Genomic DNA, 15,855 nt, shown 5'->3' with positions numbered 1-15,855 from the left:
AATTTTTATCGAGGTGTAATTGATTTACAGTGTCGTGTTAGTTTCAGGTGCACAGCAACGTAAATCGGTCACACATTTATCCGCTCTTTTTAAGATTCTTTTCCCGCACGGGCGTTACAGAGTATTGAGTAGAGCTCCCTGTGCTACATAGCAGGTCCTTATTAGTGATATGTTTTATATGTAGTAGTGAATATATGCATCAATCTCAATCTTCCAATTTATCTCCCTTGAGACTTCTGACAAAGAAAAATAAAACTTTCTTCCAACAGGGCAGTAAGGAGGATTGTTTACTGTAAAATGATTCCATGTTGTTGCTACAGAGGAGCCTTTCTCTAGTTGTGTGGGCTGGTCTTACCTAACTCCAGGAGCCAGTCAGCAGTGTTGGCTGAGCGCCTACTGCGTGCAGGGTGACACACCCTGGGAGAGGAAACAGTGGAATCCGAAGGCCAGGTTTGTTATTGTAATTGTGAGAGCAGGACAGATGACCGTGGAAAATGTCCAAGAAAGTCTTAAAAGTGCACATATATATATTACATGGAGTTGGAACGTTCTGAGTGGATATGCAACCCCTGTCCAGAGCTGATTTTATAGTCTATCTCGTTTTCTAAGAAGAACGTGGTATCACACAGAGAATACTGTCTGGAGGGTAACGGTGGAAACCCTGCCCTGCCCACCGGGCTCAAGCTCCCAGGGTCTGGGGTGAGGGCGGCAGGGTGGCCGGGCGTCTCCCTGGTGTGGGCCTGACTTACGGTGTGGAGCATCGGGGCTCGTGGCCACCCCCGGGTCCCAGCTCGCTCTCCTCCATGGTCTAGGCCTGAGGAGGAGGCTATGCTGACTGTGAGCGAACAGGTGGCTCAGGAGATCCACCAGAGCCTCAAGAACATGGGCCTGGCTGCTCTGAGCAGCGACAACACGGCCTCTCTGATAGGGCAGCTCCAGGACGTCGCCAGGAAGGAGAACTGTGTCCGCAGCGTCATTGGTGAGTGTGCCCGTCGGGGCGAGAATGGTGAAGGGAGAGGCCGATCCCGACCCCTGGACATTGCTCACCGAGCCATTTAACAATAAAAAGTGTGATAACTGGACAGGTCACTGGGTAGGCTTTAGTTTTTGCAAAATGCTGGGTTGAAAATACATGCCTTTTAGTTTAAAGACTGCCTCTATGAGGTTTCCCTGGTTGTCCAGTGGTTAAGACCCCACGCTTCCACTGCAGGGGGCTCGGGTTTGATCCTTGGTCAGGGAAGTTCTGCATGCTGTGAGGTGCAACCAAAAATTTTTTAAGAAGATAAAGAAGACTGACTCTGTTGGTTCTAAGGGAGATTTGCACCAGCAATTCATGGCTTCTCGGTGTGGCATACTGTCCAACTTGGTTAAGTCATCCTTGGCTTTCTGGGTCATTTCTGATGGCTTCCCAGGTAGCTCAGTGGTAAAGAATCTGCCCACCAAAGCAAGAGCCACAGGAGCTGTGGGTTCGATCCCTGGGTCAGGAAAATCCCCTGGAGGAGGAATGGCAATCCACTCTAGTATTCTTGCCAGGATAATCCCATGGACAGAGGAGCCTGCCAGGCTACAGTTCATGGGGTCACAAAGATTTGGCATACTGTCCAACTTGGCTAAGTCATCCTTGACTTTCTGGGTCATTTCTGGCTACAGTCCAAGACATGTGACACCCACCCCCTGCCAACAAGAAATTGATGCTGAATTAGGTTGGGGGACATGTCCTCAAAGCAGGGATTTCCCCTCTCCCACGTTGAATTGGCAGCTGTGAACTTGACTTAGCTCTTAACCTCAGCCATCTGAAGGGTCAGTCGAAGATCCTCCTGTTGCATCAGACAATAGGATCTATCTGACGGATACTTCAGGAAACTTTTGAATAGAAATGTACTAGCCTAGTAGTTTTGGATCTTTGCTCTGTCCTTAGGAGCTGGGTCCCTTTCCAAACAAAACAGATGTCCTTCTCTCTAGGTGAGTGGGTGGGTCAGTGTGTATCTCATTTAACTTTGAAGTTAGGAGTGTGGTGGGCAGTGTTTCCCCCTGAAGATTATTTGCCTTCTCACTATCTTTCCCTACTCACAGATCAGCGGATCCACTTGTTCCTCAAATGCTGTTTGGTTCTTGGTGTGCAGCGGTCTCTGCTGGACCTCCCTGGAGGCCTCACCCTCATCGAGGCAGAGCTGGCAGAACTGGGCCAGAAGTTCGTCAGTCTCACACACCACAATCAGCAGGTGTTTGGCCCCTACTACACAGAGATCTTAAAGAGCCTCCTCCCCCCAGCTCAGGTGCTGGAGACAGAAGTGGCATCTCTCTGATGGCGCTGGCTCGGGCCCTGGCTCCTTGGACCCAGCAGCGAAGCCCGCCATCTTCCTGGGGTGACGTCACCAAGCAGCACACCCTCTCCCCGCCTGCAGCCAGCGCACCACGCTGTAGTGACCTCGTGTGTGAGCTCCAGCTGGCCCAAATGCGTCCACCAATAAACTTCTGAACTGCAAGCAAGCCCCCGCTTCGTGTGCCGCAGCCGTGGCCAGGCCCTGCATGCTCAGCCGCCCACTAGCCGAGCAGCCAGCAGGCCCCGGTTTTTCCTCCAGGTGCCGCCTTCAGCACACGGAGCAGAGAAGCTAAGACACCCGGTACTAACACTGTTCTCTGAGGGTAAAGGTATTTCTCTAAGGGCTCTGAAAACTCTGTGGAATTACTTAAAGTGTGAGTGTATTTCTGGAATTTAGGAGTTTGTTTTGTCTAATTCAGTTCAGATTTGGGCATGATTGAAAAAAATTATTGGAAACCTCATTTCCAGGACCAAATTCCCCTAAAGGTTTCATTCTTTTTTTTTTTTTTTAAAGTTTTATTTGGCTATGCTGGGTCTTAGCTGTGGGATCTTTAGTTGTGGCAGACTGACTCCCAGCTGTGGCATGTGGGATCTAGTTCCCTGACCAGAGATCAAACCTAGGCCCCCTGCTTTGGGAGCTGGGAGTCTTAGCCGCCAGAGCACCAGGAACGTTCCCCTGCTGAAGGTTTCAAATGACGCAATAAGGGGTCCGAAGGAGTAAGCGGCTCAGCTCCCTCTGCTGGGGCAGGTCCTGAAGCAGGGTGCCAGCTCCTGAAGCAGGGTGCCAGCTGGGGCCAGGCGAGAGTGGGTGTTGACTGCTTGCGGCTTCCTGCTGAGCACACGTCTGATCATGGGATCTCCCTGCCCGGTGTCCAGAGTCCAGCTTGGCCAGTTGGGGTGATGACTGGTTTGGTCAGGTTTATTCTTGGTCCTGTTCTCTAGCTGAGGGGCAGAGTGAGTCTCCTGTCCCCTCCTCTCTAAGCTTAGAAGCCCCCTGATCTTCCCTGCAGAGGCCACATGGGCATCCTGGGTGGATGAACCTCCTCCCTTCTCCCCACTTCCAGGCTGGGACTCTTCCCTGGCAGCTCTGCTGTTGGCATCACAAGCGGGGGCTGTTCTAGGAAGGACTTGCGCTTGCTGAGATCCAGCCCCTCATTCCCGGGCTGACTGTGGCTGGTCAGCTCTGACCTAGGATGCTGAAATAGGAAGTGTTCCCTTCATATCTGGCCCTTTTTTTGGCAGAGGACAAGAGAGAAAATGGGGATTCACCTATGTGCTCTCAAGGTACTGTGACGACAGCCAACATTCTCACCGTTTCAGGAGACAGAGGGAGCTAAGTATAGCACACTTGCTCTTAGAAGAACATCCAAAGGGGGATTTGAGTTCCATTAGCCCAGGGTTTCTCCTGATTGACTTCTTAAAAAAATTTACTTATTTGACTGAGCCGGGTCTTAGTTGTGGCACTCAGGATCTTTAGTTGTAGTGTGTGATCTCTTAGTTTGGGCATGGAGGATCTAATTTCCTGATCACGGCTCGAACTGGGACCCCTGTGTTGGGAAGGTTGGCCCCTGGACCACCCAGAAGTCCCTGATTGCCGTTTTAGAGTAGAGCCTAGTTAGGGACAGAGCCAGGCCACCAGCGGACCTTTGCTGTGACCAGAAAAGCTGGAGGTCCTGGGTCGTTCAGTTTCCAGTCTTATAGCTAGACAGCCTCAGGATGGGGACGCCCAGGCTCGGGGGTGTGTTTAAATAAACAGCCAGGCTTGCCTAGACAGCTTCTCTGATTTGCAACTGTCTGAATTTGTTAAAAATCCGTATTTTGGAAGCCTCATCATCTTAGAGGCTGAAATGCTCCGAAGGGGCTTCTGAGAGGAGGACTGCCCGGTTGGTGGGTGCGGAGGCTGGGCTGACGTGGAACTGCTTTGTGCTTCATCATTAAGGTCTAGAGTGAGCGATTTCTTAGAAATGTTGCGTTTATTTCCCTGTGTTTCCATGTGGAGGAGACAGGGATCCTGACCTCAAGGAAAGATAGCTCCATTCAGTCCTGCCCACAGTTTGAAGGACACAGACTTCAATTTCTCATTTCCCCTTCCCCAGTCCCTGGTGGCCACTAATCTGCTTTCTATTTCAGTGGCTTTTCTGACTCCAGATAAATGTAATCATAATATGAAGTCTTTTGTGACTGACTTCTTTCACTTGGTGTGTTTTTAAGATTCATCATATTGTAGTGCATTTCAGAACTTAATTCTTTTAATGGCTAAATAATATCCCATTATACAGATACAATGGGGGCTTCCCTGGTGGCTCAGATGCTATAGAATCTGCCTGCAATGCAGGAGAGCTGGGTTCAACCCCTGGGTTGGGTAGGTCCCCTGGAGAAGGAAATGCAACCCACTCCAGTACTCTTGCCTGGAGAATTCCATGGACAGAGGAGCCTGGTGGGCTACAGTCTGTGGGGTCGCAAAGAGTTGGACATGACTGAGCGACGAACACTGTATAGATATTTCAAATGTTTATCTGTTCGATGGACATTTGGATTGTTTCACCTTCTGACTTCTGTGAGCAGTGCTGCTGTGAGTGCTTGTGTGCACGTTTTTGTTTGGACACTTGTCTTCCGTGCTCTGAGGATATACCCATATATCCAAGAGTAGCGCTGGTGGGTCACATGGTAATTCTATAGGCAATTATTTAGAAACTACTGAACTGTCTCCCACAGCGGCTGTGCCACTTTATATTCCCGTGAGCAATGTGTGAGGGTTCTGCTTTCTCCACATTTTCACCAACACTTGTTTTCTTTTTTCTTTTTTTAACTTATAGGTGTCTTAGTGGGTGTGAAGTAGAACCTCACTGTGGCTTTGACTTGCACTTCCCTAACAGCTAGTGATGTCGATCATTTTTTCATATGATAATTGGGGTTTGTATAGCCTTGGAGAAATATCCATTTTAGTCATTTGCCCATGTTTGAATTGGGTTGTTTTGTTATTGTTGAGTTGTAAGAATTCTTTATATATTTCGGATACTAGACCCTTGTCAGATACGTAATTTGAAAATATTTTCTTTGATTCTGCACGTAGTCTTTTCTCTTCCTTCATCATGTCCTTTGCAGGTTTTAGGTGCAGCATGTGGGACCTCTGTCCCTGCCCAGGGATTGAACCTTGGGCCCCCCGCATTGGGAGTATAGAGTCTTAGCCACTGGGCCACCAGTTTCAATTTTGATGAAGTCTGGTTTGCCAGGTTTTCTTTTTATGAATTGTGCTTTGGGTGTCAAGTCTAAGAACTGTTTGTTCAGGCCTAGGTCCCAAAGATTTTCTCCTGTGTTTTTCTGCTAAAAGTGTTATAGTTTTATGTTTGAAGTTAATTTTTATGTTAGATGTGAGACTTAGGTTAAGATACTATTATTTTCTTTTAACTGTGGATATCCAATTGCTCCAGCATCATTTGTTGACAAGGCAATCTTTTCCTACATTGAGTTTCTTTTGTACCTTTGTTAAAAAAGAATTAGGCATTTTTGCATGGGTCTGTCTCCTGTTCCACTGATCTGTGTTATTTTTCTTTCTGCCATACCACACAATGTTGATTGCTATAGCTGTATAGTGAGTCTTGAAAACTGGGTAGCCTGATTCCTCAGACTTTATTATTTTTCAAAGTTATTTTGGCTCTTCTAATTCCTTTGCCTTCTATAGACTAATGTTGCCTATGTCTATAAAAAAACCATGCTGGGATTTTGATAGGTATTATGTTAACCTATGTATCAGTTTCCAAAGAATTGACATCTTTACTCTGTTGAATACTCCAATTCATGAATAGTATCTGTCTCTCTAGTTCTTTCATTAGCATTGTGTAGTTTTCATCACACAAGTCCTGAACATGTGCTACTAGATTTATGCCTAATCATTTTATTTTGTTGAGTGATTATAAGTGGTATCTTATTTTTAACTGTGGTATCCCCATGTTCATTTCTAGTATACAGAAATACAACTGATTTTTTTGTTTGTTTTGGCTGCACCATCTATGGCTTGTGGGATCTTAGTTCCCTGACCAAGGACTGCATTTTGAACCCAGGCTCTCAGTGTGAAGTCCTAATCACTGGACTGCCAGAGTGTTCCCTTAACTCACTTATTCCAACATTTTTTTGGGTAGGTTCCTTGGAATTTTCTTCATAGACAATCATGTGATCTGGAAATAGGCACAGTTTTATTTCTTCCTTTTTGTTATGAATGCTTTTTATTTTCTTATTACCTTATTGCACTGGTTCAAACTCTTATTTTAAGACTGGTAATAGTGGAGTCCTTTCCTTGTTCCCAGTCTTAGGGGGAAAACATTGTATTTCACTGTTAAACACAATGTTGTAGGTTTAAAAATTTTTTATTTATTTGGCTCTGCTGGGTCTTGGTTGAGGCATGCAGGCTCTTTAGTTGTGGCATGTGGGATCTGGTTCCATGACCAGGGGTTGAACCCAGGTCCCCTGCATTGGACATATTGAGTCTTAGCCTCTGGAGCACAAGGGAAATCCCCAGTGTTGTAGATTATTGTGGATGCTCTTTATCAGGTTGAAAAAGTTCTCCTCTGTATTAGTTTTCTGTTGCTACTGTAACAAAGTACTACAAGTTTAGTGCCTTGAGACCATGCACATCTATTATCCTACAGTTCTGACTGTGAGAGGTTCATAGTGGGTGTTATGGACTAAAATGAAGGTGCGGGCAGAGCTGCAGGAGGCTTAGGGATGTATTAATCTCCTATGGCTGCCACAGCAGATGACTGCAAACGGAGTGGCTTAACAAAAGCAGAAAGAAAGACTCTCACAGTTCTGGAGGCCAAAACCCAGAGATCAGTCTGTCTTGCTGAAAGAAGCATGCTGGCAGGGCTGCATTCCCTTGGAGGCTCTAGGGGAGGATGCGTGCCTTGTCCCTTTCAGCCCCTAGTGGCTGCTAGATTCCTTAGCCTGTGGCTCCATGGTCACCTCAGGGTCACGTGGTCATCTTCTGTGTGTATCTAATCTCCCTCTGCCTCTCTCTTATAAGGGTATTTGTCACTAGATTTAGGGCCCACTAACATAATCCAGGATAATCTCCCATTTTAAGATCATTAATTTAATCACATAGGTAATTGTTATGGATCGTGTCTCCCTCACGCCACCCCTAAGTCCCTACGTTGAGTCCTAATCGCCCCCATACCTCATTTGTAAACAGGGTCACTGTGGGTGTACTTATTTAATATGAGGTTAGACTGGAGTTGTGTGGACCTTTGATCCAATCTGTCTGGTGACCTTATGAAAAGACATGTGTCACATGAAGAGACACATACAGAAGTACAGCAGTGTAAAGAATCAGGGAGAATGTCATCTGCTTCAGGCTACCAGAAGCTGGAAAAGAGGCCTGGGACAGATTCTCCTTCACAGCCCTTCAGTCAGTTCAGTTCAGTTCAGTCGCTCAGTCGTGTCCAACTCTTTGAATCGCAGCATGAATCCCATGAATCGCAGCACGCCAGGCCTCCCTGTCCATCACCAACTCCTGGAGTTCACTCAGACTCACGTCCATCGAGTCAGTGATGCCATCCAGCCATCTCATCCTCTGTCGTCCCCTTCTCCTCCTGCCCCCAATCCCTCCCAGCATCAGAGTCTTTTTCCAATGAGTCAACTCTTCACATGAGGTGGCCAAAGTACTGGAGTTTCAGCTTTAGCATCATTCCCTCCAAAGAAATCCCAGGGCTGATCTCCTTCAGAATGGACTGGTTGGATCTCCTTGCAGTCCAAGGGACTCTCAAGAGTCTTCTCCAACACCACAGTTCAAAAGCATCAATTCTTTGGCGCTCAGCCTTCTTCACAGCCCAACTCTCACATCCATACATGACCACTGGAAAAACCATAGCCTTGACTAGACGGACTTTTGTTGGCAAAGTAATGTCTCTGCTTTTGAATATGCTATCTAGGTTGGTCATAACTTTCCTTCCAAGGAGTAAGTGTATTTTAATTTCATGGCTGCAATCACCATCTGCAGTGATTTTGGAGCCCAGAAAAATAAAGTCTGACACTGTTTCCCCATCTGTTTCCCATGAAGTGATGGGACCAGATGCCATGATCTTCGTTTTCTGAATGTTGAGCTTTAAGCCAACTTTTTCACTCTCCACTTTCACTCTCATCAAGAGGCTTTTTAGTTCCTCTTCACTTTCTGCCATAAGGGTGGTGTCAACTGCATATCTGAGGTTATTGATATTTCTCCCAGCCCTTAGAGGAAACCAACTCGGCTGCCCCTTGATTCCAGACTTAGAGACTTCAGGTAAAACAAATGTCCTGTCTATTTAGGCCCCAGTGTGTGGGGCTCTGTTCTGGCAGCCCTGGGAAACTGATACAGGAACAGTGATAGGTTCCAGTATTAATAATCAGGACCTGCTATCTTTGGGTGGCCATTATTTGGTCTCTCACCAAGGAAGAACTTATTTCCTTGGCTTTTTCTGGTTCTAGAGACACTGCACATTCCTTGGCTGGTAGCCACTTCCTCCAGCTTCTAAGCAGTTGCTAAACTGTCACTTCCTCTCTCACTTTGACCCTCCTCCCCTCTTTTTTAATAGTCTTGGTGATTACACTGGCCTGTTCTAGATAATCCAGGATAACCTCCCCATCTCAAGACCCTTGATCTTGATCACATTAGCGAAGTGTCTTCTGCCACATAAGGTAACGTATTCACAAGTTCTATTGATTAATTAGGATGTGGGCATCTTTGTTGTTGCTGAGCCACTCAGTCTTATCCAGCTCTCTCGTGACTCCATGGACTGTAGTCTACCAGTCTTCTCTGTCCATGGAGTTTCCTAGATAAGAATACTGGAGTGAGTTGCCATTTCCTTCTCCAGGAGATATTCCTGACTGAGAGATTGAACCAGAGTCTCCTGCACTGGCAGGAGGATTCTTCCACTGAACAACCAGAGAAGCCTGGGGACATCTTTAGGGATCTCTTGTTCACCCTCTATTTCCATTTTTATAACCTTTTAAAATTCATGAATGAGTATTGAATTTTGTTAAGTATTTTTCTGCAACAATTGATGTGATTTTTCTTCTTTAGCTCATTAATATGCCTTATTACATTGCTTGATCTTCAAATGTTGATCAGCCTTGCACCCCTGGAATGAACATCATTTGGTTATGTAAAATTCTTTTTATATGTATCTGAATTCTATTGGCTGATAATTTGTTACCGATGTTTTATGCCTTTATTCCTGAGAGTGGTATTAGTGTATAGTTCTCTTTTTTTGTATCTCTTTTGTTGGTTTTGGCATCAGGATAATATTAGCTCTTGGAATGAATTAATTAGGAGCCATTCCTCCTCTTCTGTTTTCTGAAACAAATTGTGTAGAATTGGTATTAATTCTTCTTTAAACATTTGGTAGAATTCTTCAGTAAAATCATCTGGGCTTAGGTTTTTTTTAAAATTATGGATTCAGTTTTTAATGATGGATTAAAATGATTTGTTTCACATGGTGAGTTGTGGATTTTTTGAGAAATTGGCCTGCAGCTCTGGGTGGTTAAACATGTTGCTTAGACTTGTGGTAGTTTCGGTTGCTGTTTCCTCTGATGCCTGCAGGGTCTGTAGCAACAGCCATTGTTCCGTCCCTGATGTTGGTGGCCTTTTTTTTTTTTTTTTTCTTTTTCTCCTCTGTAAGTTTCTGCTACAAAACTACAGATTTGTCCATTTTATTGATCATTTCATAAAACAAATTCTTTGTTTCATTGAAACTTCCCTATTTTCTGTTTTCATTTATTATTTCCTTCTTGCTTTGGGTTTATGTTGCTCTTTTTGTTTTTGAGGTTCTTGAGGGTAGAAGCATAGATTATGAATTTAAGCCTTTTCCTTTTTCCCAGTGTATGCATTTACTGCTGTGAATGTCCTTTTCAGCACTTCATTACCCTTCCCCACAAATTTGGATATGTTGTATGTTCATATTCATTCAATTTAATGTTTATTTTGATTTCCCTGGAGATTTCTCTTTGACTCTTAGATTACTTAAATTGTGTTATTTCCAAGTGTTTTAGAGAATTTTCTGTTATCTTTCTGTTACTGATTTTCTATTTTGATTCTGTTGTGTTTCAGGAACACACTCTTTATTATTTTAGTTTTTTTAAATATGTTGAGCTTTATTTTATGGCCCAGGAAATGGTCTGTCTTGGAATATGTTCCAAGAGCACTTGAAAAAAGCCCATCCTGCTGTTGCTGGGCTGGTAACAGCGCGGTCAGTGGGACCCTGCTGGCTGGCGGCCCTGTGCTCTGTGTCGTTGCTGGTGTCTCTAGTTGTTCTACCGTGGTTGACAGTTTCCAGCTGAGCTGACTCTTCAGCTCTGTATTTGTTGTATCAGTCTGCTCAAGCTGCTGTAACAATGAACCATAGAAATTTATTTCTCACAGTTCTGAAGGCTACAAAGTCCCAGATCAAGGTCGGGCAGGGTCATTTTCTGGTGAGGACTCTCTTCCTGATTTGTAGACAGTCACCTTCTTGCCTGTTTTCACATGGCCTTTCTTTGGTGCCTGTGTGTATCTTCACGCTATGTTAGGGCTTACGTCTGCCAATTAATTTTTTATTTTCTAGTTATTCTGTTTTCATTTTTCTGTTCTTTTTCCTATCTCCCTGTGAGTTTCTTGAAAACATTTTAAAATTCCATCTCTGTTTCTCTTTCTTTCTCTGTCTTCCTCTTCTTGTAAGGCCAGTAACCCTACTGAATTAAGATCCCACCTTTATGACCTAACTTAACTTTAATTACCTCCTAAAAGCCCTGTCTCCAAATACAGTAAACTGGGAGTTAAGGCTTCAACATACAAAGTTTGGAGGGACACAGTTCAGCCCAGAGCATTCATGAATTTGTTTCCCTTTTCAACTCAGTTTTTGCTTCACATGTTTTACTGCTGTGTTGTTTGGTACACATACATTTAGGATTGATATGTCTTCTTGGTGCACTGACCTTTTATGATTATATAGTACCCTCTTCTCTCTTATGATTGTCTTTGCTCTTGAAAGTTTGTTGCTGAGCTGTGAAAAATGCTGGGATCCTTGGCCTCCGGGGGAGAGGAATTCAATCCAGGGGACTTCCCTGGTGGCTCAGATGGTAAAGTGTCTGCCTACAACGTGGGAGACCCGGGTTCGATCCCTGCATCAGGAAGATCCCCTGCAGAAGGAAATGGCACCCCACTCCAGTAGTCTTGCCTGGAAAATCCCACGGATGGAAGAGCATGATAGGCTACAGTTCATGGGGTCGCAAAGAGTCGAACAAGACTGAGCGACTTCACTTTTGCATAGTTCATTAACACAGCGTAAGAAAAACATTTCCGTAAGAAAAACCACATTGGTCAGCTCAGGGTTTGAGAAAAGTTAAGTTCAGGTGGGGAGAAGGCAATGGCACCCCACTCCAGTACTCTTGCCTGGAAAATCCCATGGACAGAGGAGCCTGGTAGGCTGCAGTCCATAGGGTCGCTAAGAGTCGGACACGACTGAGCGACTTCACTTTCACTTTTCACTTTCATGCATTGGAGAAGGAAATGGCAACCCACTCCAGTGTTCTTGCCTGGAGAATCCCAGGGACGAGGGAGCCTGCTGGGCTGCCGTCTATGGGGTTGCACAGAGTCGGACACGACTGAAGTGACTTAGCAGCAGCAGCAGCAAGTTCAGGTGGAACCAGGTGTCGTCATGGCAACACAAGATTTTAAGAGAAACCTCCTTTTAACTTTGTATAGAGAAGGGAAAGGAGAATCTGACACTTGCAGCCTGTTTCCTCAGTTTGGAGACCCCTAGCTTTCCTGCCCGTTACCCTTTCAGTCTGAAGTCTACTTTATATCAACATAGCCACTGTTTTCTTTTGGTTAATGTTTGTATTATATATCTTTTTCCATCCTTTTTTGTTAACCTGCCTCTATTATTGTTATTTGAAGTGGGTTTCTTATGTAGTTGGTTCATTTTAAAAAATCTCCTCCAGTCTTTTAATTGATGTTTTTTAGACCATTTAAATTTAGTGTAATTATGATATGTTAGGGCTTAAGTCTGCCAATTAATTTTTAATTTTCTAGTTATTCTGTTTTTATTTTTCTGTTCTTTTTCCTATCTCCCTGTGAGTTTCTTAAAAACATTAAAAAAAAAACTCCATTTCTGTTTCTCTTTGTGATTTTATCTCCTTGAATAACTTTTTTCAGTGTTTGCTCCAGCTATTATATATGTATATACACATACATAACGTGAGTCTGAGTGAACTCCGGGAGTTGGTGATGGACAGGGAGGCCTGGCGTGCTGCAATTCATGGGGTCGCAAAGAGTTGGACACGACTGAGCGACTGATCTGATCTGATCTCACCTGACCTGAACTGTCCATAGTCTATTGGTGTCATTGTTTACCAGTTCAACTAAAGTGTAGAAATCTTGTTTTATATCTCCTCACCTTCCTCATTTATAAAATTGTTTTAAACACTTCCTCTACTTGCATTTAGAACATTAAACAGTGCTAGGATTTTGCTTCAACCATCAAACATAATTTAGAAAACTCAGTGGGAGAGGGAAAGTCCGTTGTATTTACCCATATTTTTGCTTAATGTTTATCCTTCCTGATGTTTCAAGGTTCATTTTTTTCTTTTCCTTTTTCATTTCCTTTCTATTTAGACAAGTGTCACCATTCTTTTAGGGTAGGTCTGCTGGTGAATAAGTTCCTCAGTTTTCCTTCATCTGAGAATGTCTTGATTTTTTCTTCACTCCTGAAGGATATTTCTGCAGGGTATAGAAGTCTGGGTTCACAGTTCCTTTCAGCACTGGAAAAATATACCACTTCCTCCTGGGCTCCACGGTCCTGCTGACAAGTCAACTGTCTGTCATTCAAATTATTTTTCCCCGACAGGTAAGATGTCATTTTTCTCTTGCTGCTTTCAAGAATTTTTCTTTTGTCTTTTATATTCAGAAAATTAATTGTGATGGCATGGATTTCTTTTTATCTGGTTTGGGGTGTGCTCAGCTTCTTGATTCTGTAGGTCAATGAGAAGTCTTGAGCCATTATTGCATGGAGGTCTCTTTCAGCCCCACCCACTTTCTCTCCTGGGACTCTGCTGACATATGTGTTTGATCTTTTGTTAGGTCCCTGAGACTCCTTGTTTTTTTAAGTCTAGTTTCTCTGTTCTTCTAACTGCGTAATTTCTATTGTTGTATTCTCTAGTTTGTGGATTCTTCTCTTGTTTATTCTGCTCTTGAGCCCATCCACTGAGATCTTTATTTTGGTTCCTGTTGTTAAGAGCAGCCACCTAATTGCTGGGTGATTGCAAGTTCCCAGTTAGGCCTCCTCTAATGCCACCCCAGAGGGTGTTAGGGCACCTTGATGTCTGGTGAGGAGGGACGTCTAGGCTTACCACTTGGCCTTTGCTGGCCTGTGGAAGGAGGGGCCAGTTTTTCTTCTGTGATGCTTGGATGAATTAGAGCAGTTCGTGTCTAAAAGCTGTCTTGCCAGGCTGCCTTCTTCCTTGTCCTCTGAGAGCAGGCTTTTGTTTGGGCTTTGTACCCACTGGTATGTCTGCCAGGGTTTTAATTATACTTGCAAGAAGAATAGGGGAAAGTCTGTCTACTCAATCTTCCTGGAAGTGGAAGTTGATTTACTTTGATAGCTGTTGTCAAGTTGTCCTTCGTTACATACATGTGGTGCAAAGACTGTTCTCAGTTGTTTTTATAATGATGCATTTTGCTTTGCAGAAATGTTTGATTTTTATATAGTTGAATATATAAATCCTTAAGAAAGTGAACTCAGTTATGTAACATGTTTGGAAAGACCTTTCTCATATGAAAAACTCTCTTTCTTCTAGCTTTGTTGGTTTTTTTCTGGTTTTGTTTTGTGAACCATCTGGAATTAATTTCGGTATAAGTAGCAATATAAATCTCCCTGCACCATTCCCACCACCCCCACGGCTACCCGCTTTTCCCAGCTCTATTTACTAAATAATAAATATTTTATGGTGTTGAGGAAATTCTTTAATTTGGTACATGCTTGTTTGTAACTGTAATAACCAGTCCTGAGGAGAGCAGTCACAGAGCTGCAGGGGCCGTGCTGGGCGGTGGAGCTGAGACCCCCTCGGCTGCTGCTTGTGACGGCCAGTGCTGTGAGCTGAGAAGGCCTGCTGGCCCGCCCACTGGGTTTTGGGGGACCTGGACCCTTGCGAGGTTGGAGGCCAGAGGCACCGAGGCCAACAAGAGGGTGTCTAGACCAGCCCCCTGGTCACTGCACCTTCCGTCCTGACAGCCCTGCAGCCTGGGTGACGGTCCACGCCACATCTGTGAGAGGGGGACCAGTGAGAATGGGGAGCGGGGCATGTGGAGGCCTGGTTTGGGGTCCACAGTGCAAGCATGGGCATTGGAGGCAGTGCCCAATTCCTGGCCCCTGCTTCTGCTTCCAGGTCTTGAGGAGCAGGGGGTAGAGATGGGAGCGTGGACCGACGAATTGTGGGATGTGTCCCTCCACCCCCGCTGTGAGGCCGCCCCACCACCCTCGTGCCTCTCCCTGCAGTCCAGCTCTGGCTCCTCCTCGGTCAAGTGCAGTGTGGTCTATGGCCTGGCAGGCTGGGGTGCCCAACATGAACTAGGACAGCTGGACATCACTGGACTAGAGGGTTTCTAGGTGCCTCTCTCGAGAAGACAATGGCACCCCACTCCAGTACTCTTGCCTGGAAAATCCCATGGACGGAGGAGCCTGGTAGGCTGCAGTCCATGGGGTCACTAAGTCAGGCACGAATGAGCGACTTCACTTTCACTTTTCACTTTCATGCATTGGAGAAGGAAATGGCAACCCACTCCAGTGTTCTTGCCTGGAGAATCCCAGGGACAGAGGAGCCTAGTGGGCTGTTGTCTATGGGGTCGCACAGAGTCGGACACGACTGAAGTGATTTAGCAGCAGGAGCAGGTGCCTCTCTGGCTAGCCCTGGGTGGGCATTTTAACCTCTCTGAGCCTCAGTTTCTCCTCTGCAGAGAAGGCAATACCCAGGCAGGGGTGAGGGCTGATGGGGCGGTTGTTGGGGTCGTCAGCGTTGCCTGTCTTTCCAACGCTCTCTTGACCAGCAGCCCAGGAGCCAGCCGGCTTGGCGAGCACCACGTCCCTCCCATCCCCACAGCTCAGGATGTCTGGAGAGCCTCGCTGTGTGGCCTTGGGCTGGTAGCTAGTTGTCTGTATAAAACTTTGCCTCCACAATTGAATGCATTCCTGAAGGAGACTCTCCTTCCAGAGCTCTCGACTTCCATCAGCCTGATAACCCCGGCGTTCAGTCAAGTCTGTGGCTGACCAGCCCAGGCCCTGCTCGGCATTCAGACCAGCCGAACCTGGGGAGGGGAAGGTAACTGCAGGGCCCTCACACCAGAGCAGGGTCAACGCTGACCAGCAGCCCTTCCTGTTGGAGAGTGCCGGGTGGAGCCAGTTCCCCAGACTGGTGCCAGCCAAGCAGAGTGGATCCTCATTAGCACCCAGAGCCAGCAGCTGGCCTGTGCCCGCGCTTCTGCTGGAAAACCGTCAGGAAATGTTCCAACTCAGACTCCACAACGTAAG

At 45.6% G+C, this 15,855-nt stretch overlaps 1 protein-coding gene across 3 annotated transcripts in view; it reads left to right on the top strand.

Annotated features, from left to right (window-relative positions):
• The window catches only part of TCP11 (t-complex 11), a 47,648-nt gene extending 44,911 nt beyond the window's left edge, over positions 1-2,737 (top strand). For all 3 annotated transcript variants that reach the window (XM_027524409.1, XM_027524410.1, XM_027524411.1), the window contains 2 exons: positions 813-979; positions 2,074-2,737. In XM_027524409.1, the coding sequence (XP_027380210.1) occupies positions 813-979; positions 2,074-2,306 (400 nt within the window). In that variant the 3' untranslated portion in view covers positions 2,307-2,737. The remainder of the gene's footprint in view (positions 1-812; positions 980-2,073) is intronic.
• The last annotated feature ends 13,118 nt before the right edge of the window (positions 2,738-15,855 follow it).

Source organism: Bos indicus x Bos taurus, chromosome 23, assembly GCF_003369695.1.
Source record: "Bos indicus x Bos taurus breed Angus x Brahman F1 hybrid chromosome 23, Bos_hybrid_MaternalHap_v2.0, whole genome shotgun sequence".
NCBI classification, from domain to species: domain Eukaryota; kingdom Metazoa; phylum Chordata; class Mammalia; order Artiodactyla; family Bovidae; genus Bos; species Bos indicus x Bos taurus.
Note: the sequence above shows the minus strand (reverse complement) of the source record. Positions and strands in the feature narration are given on the sequence as shown.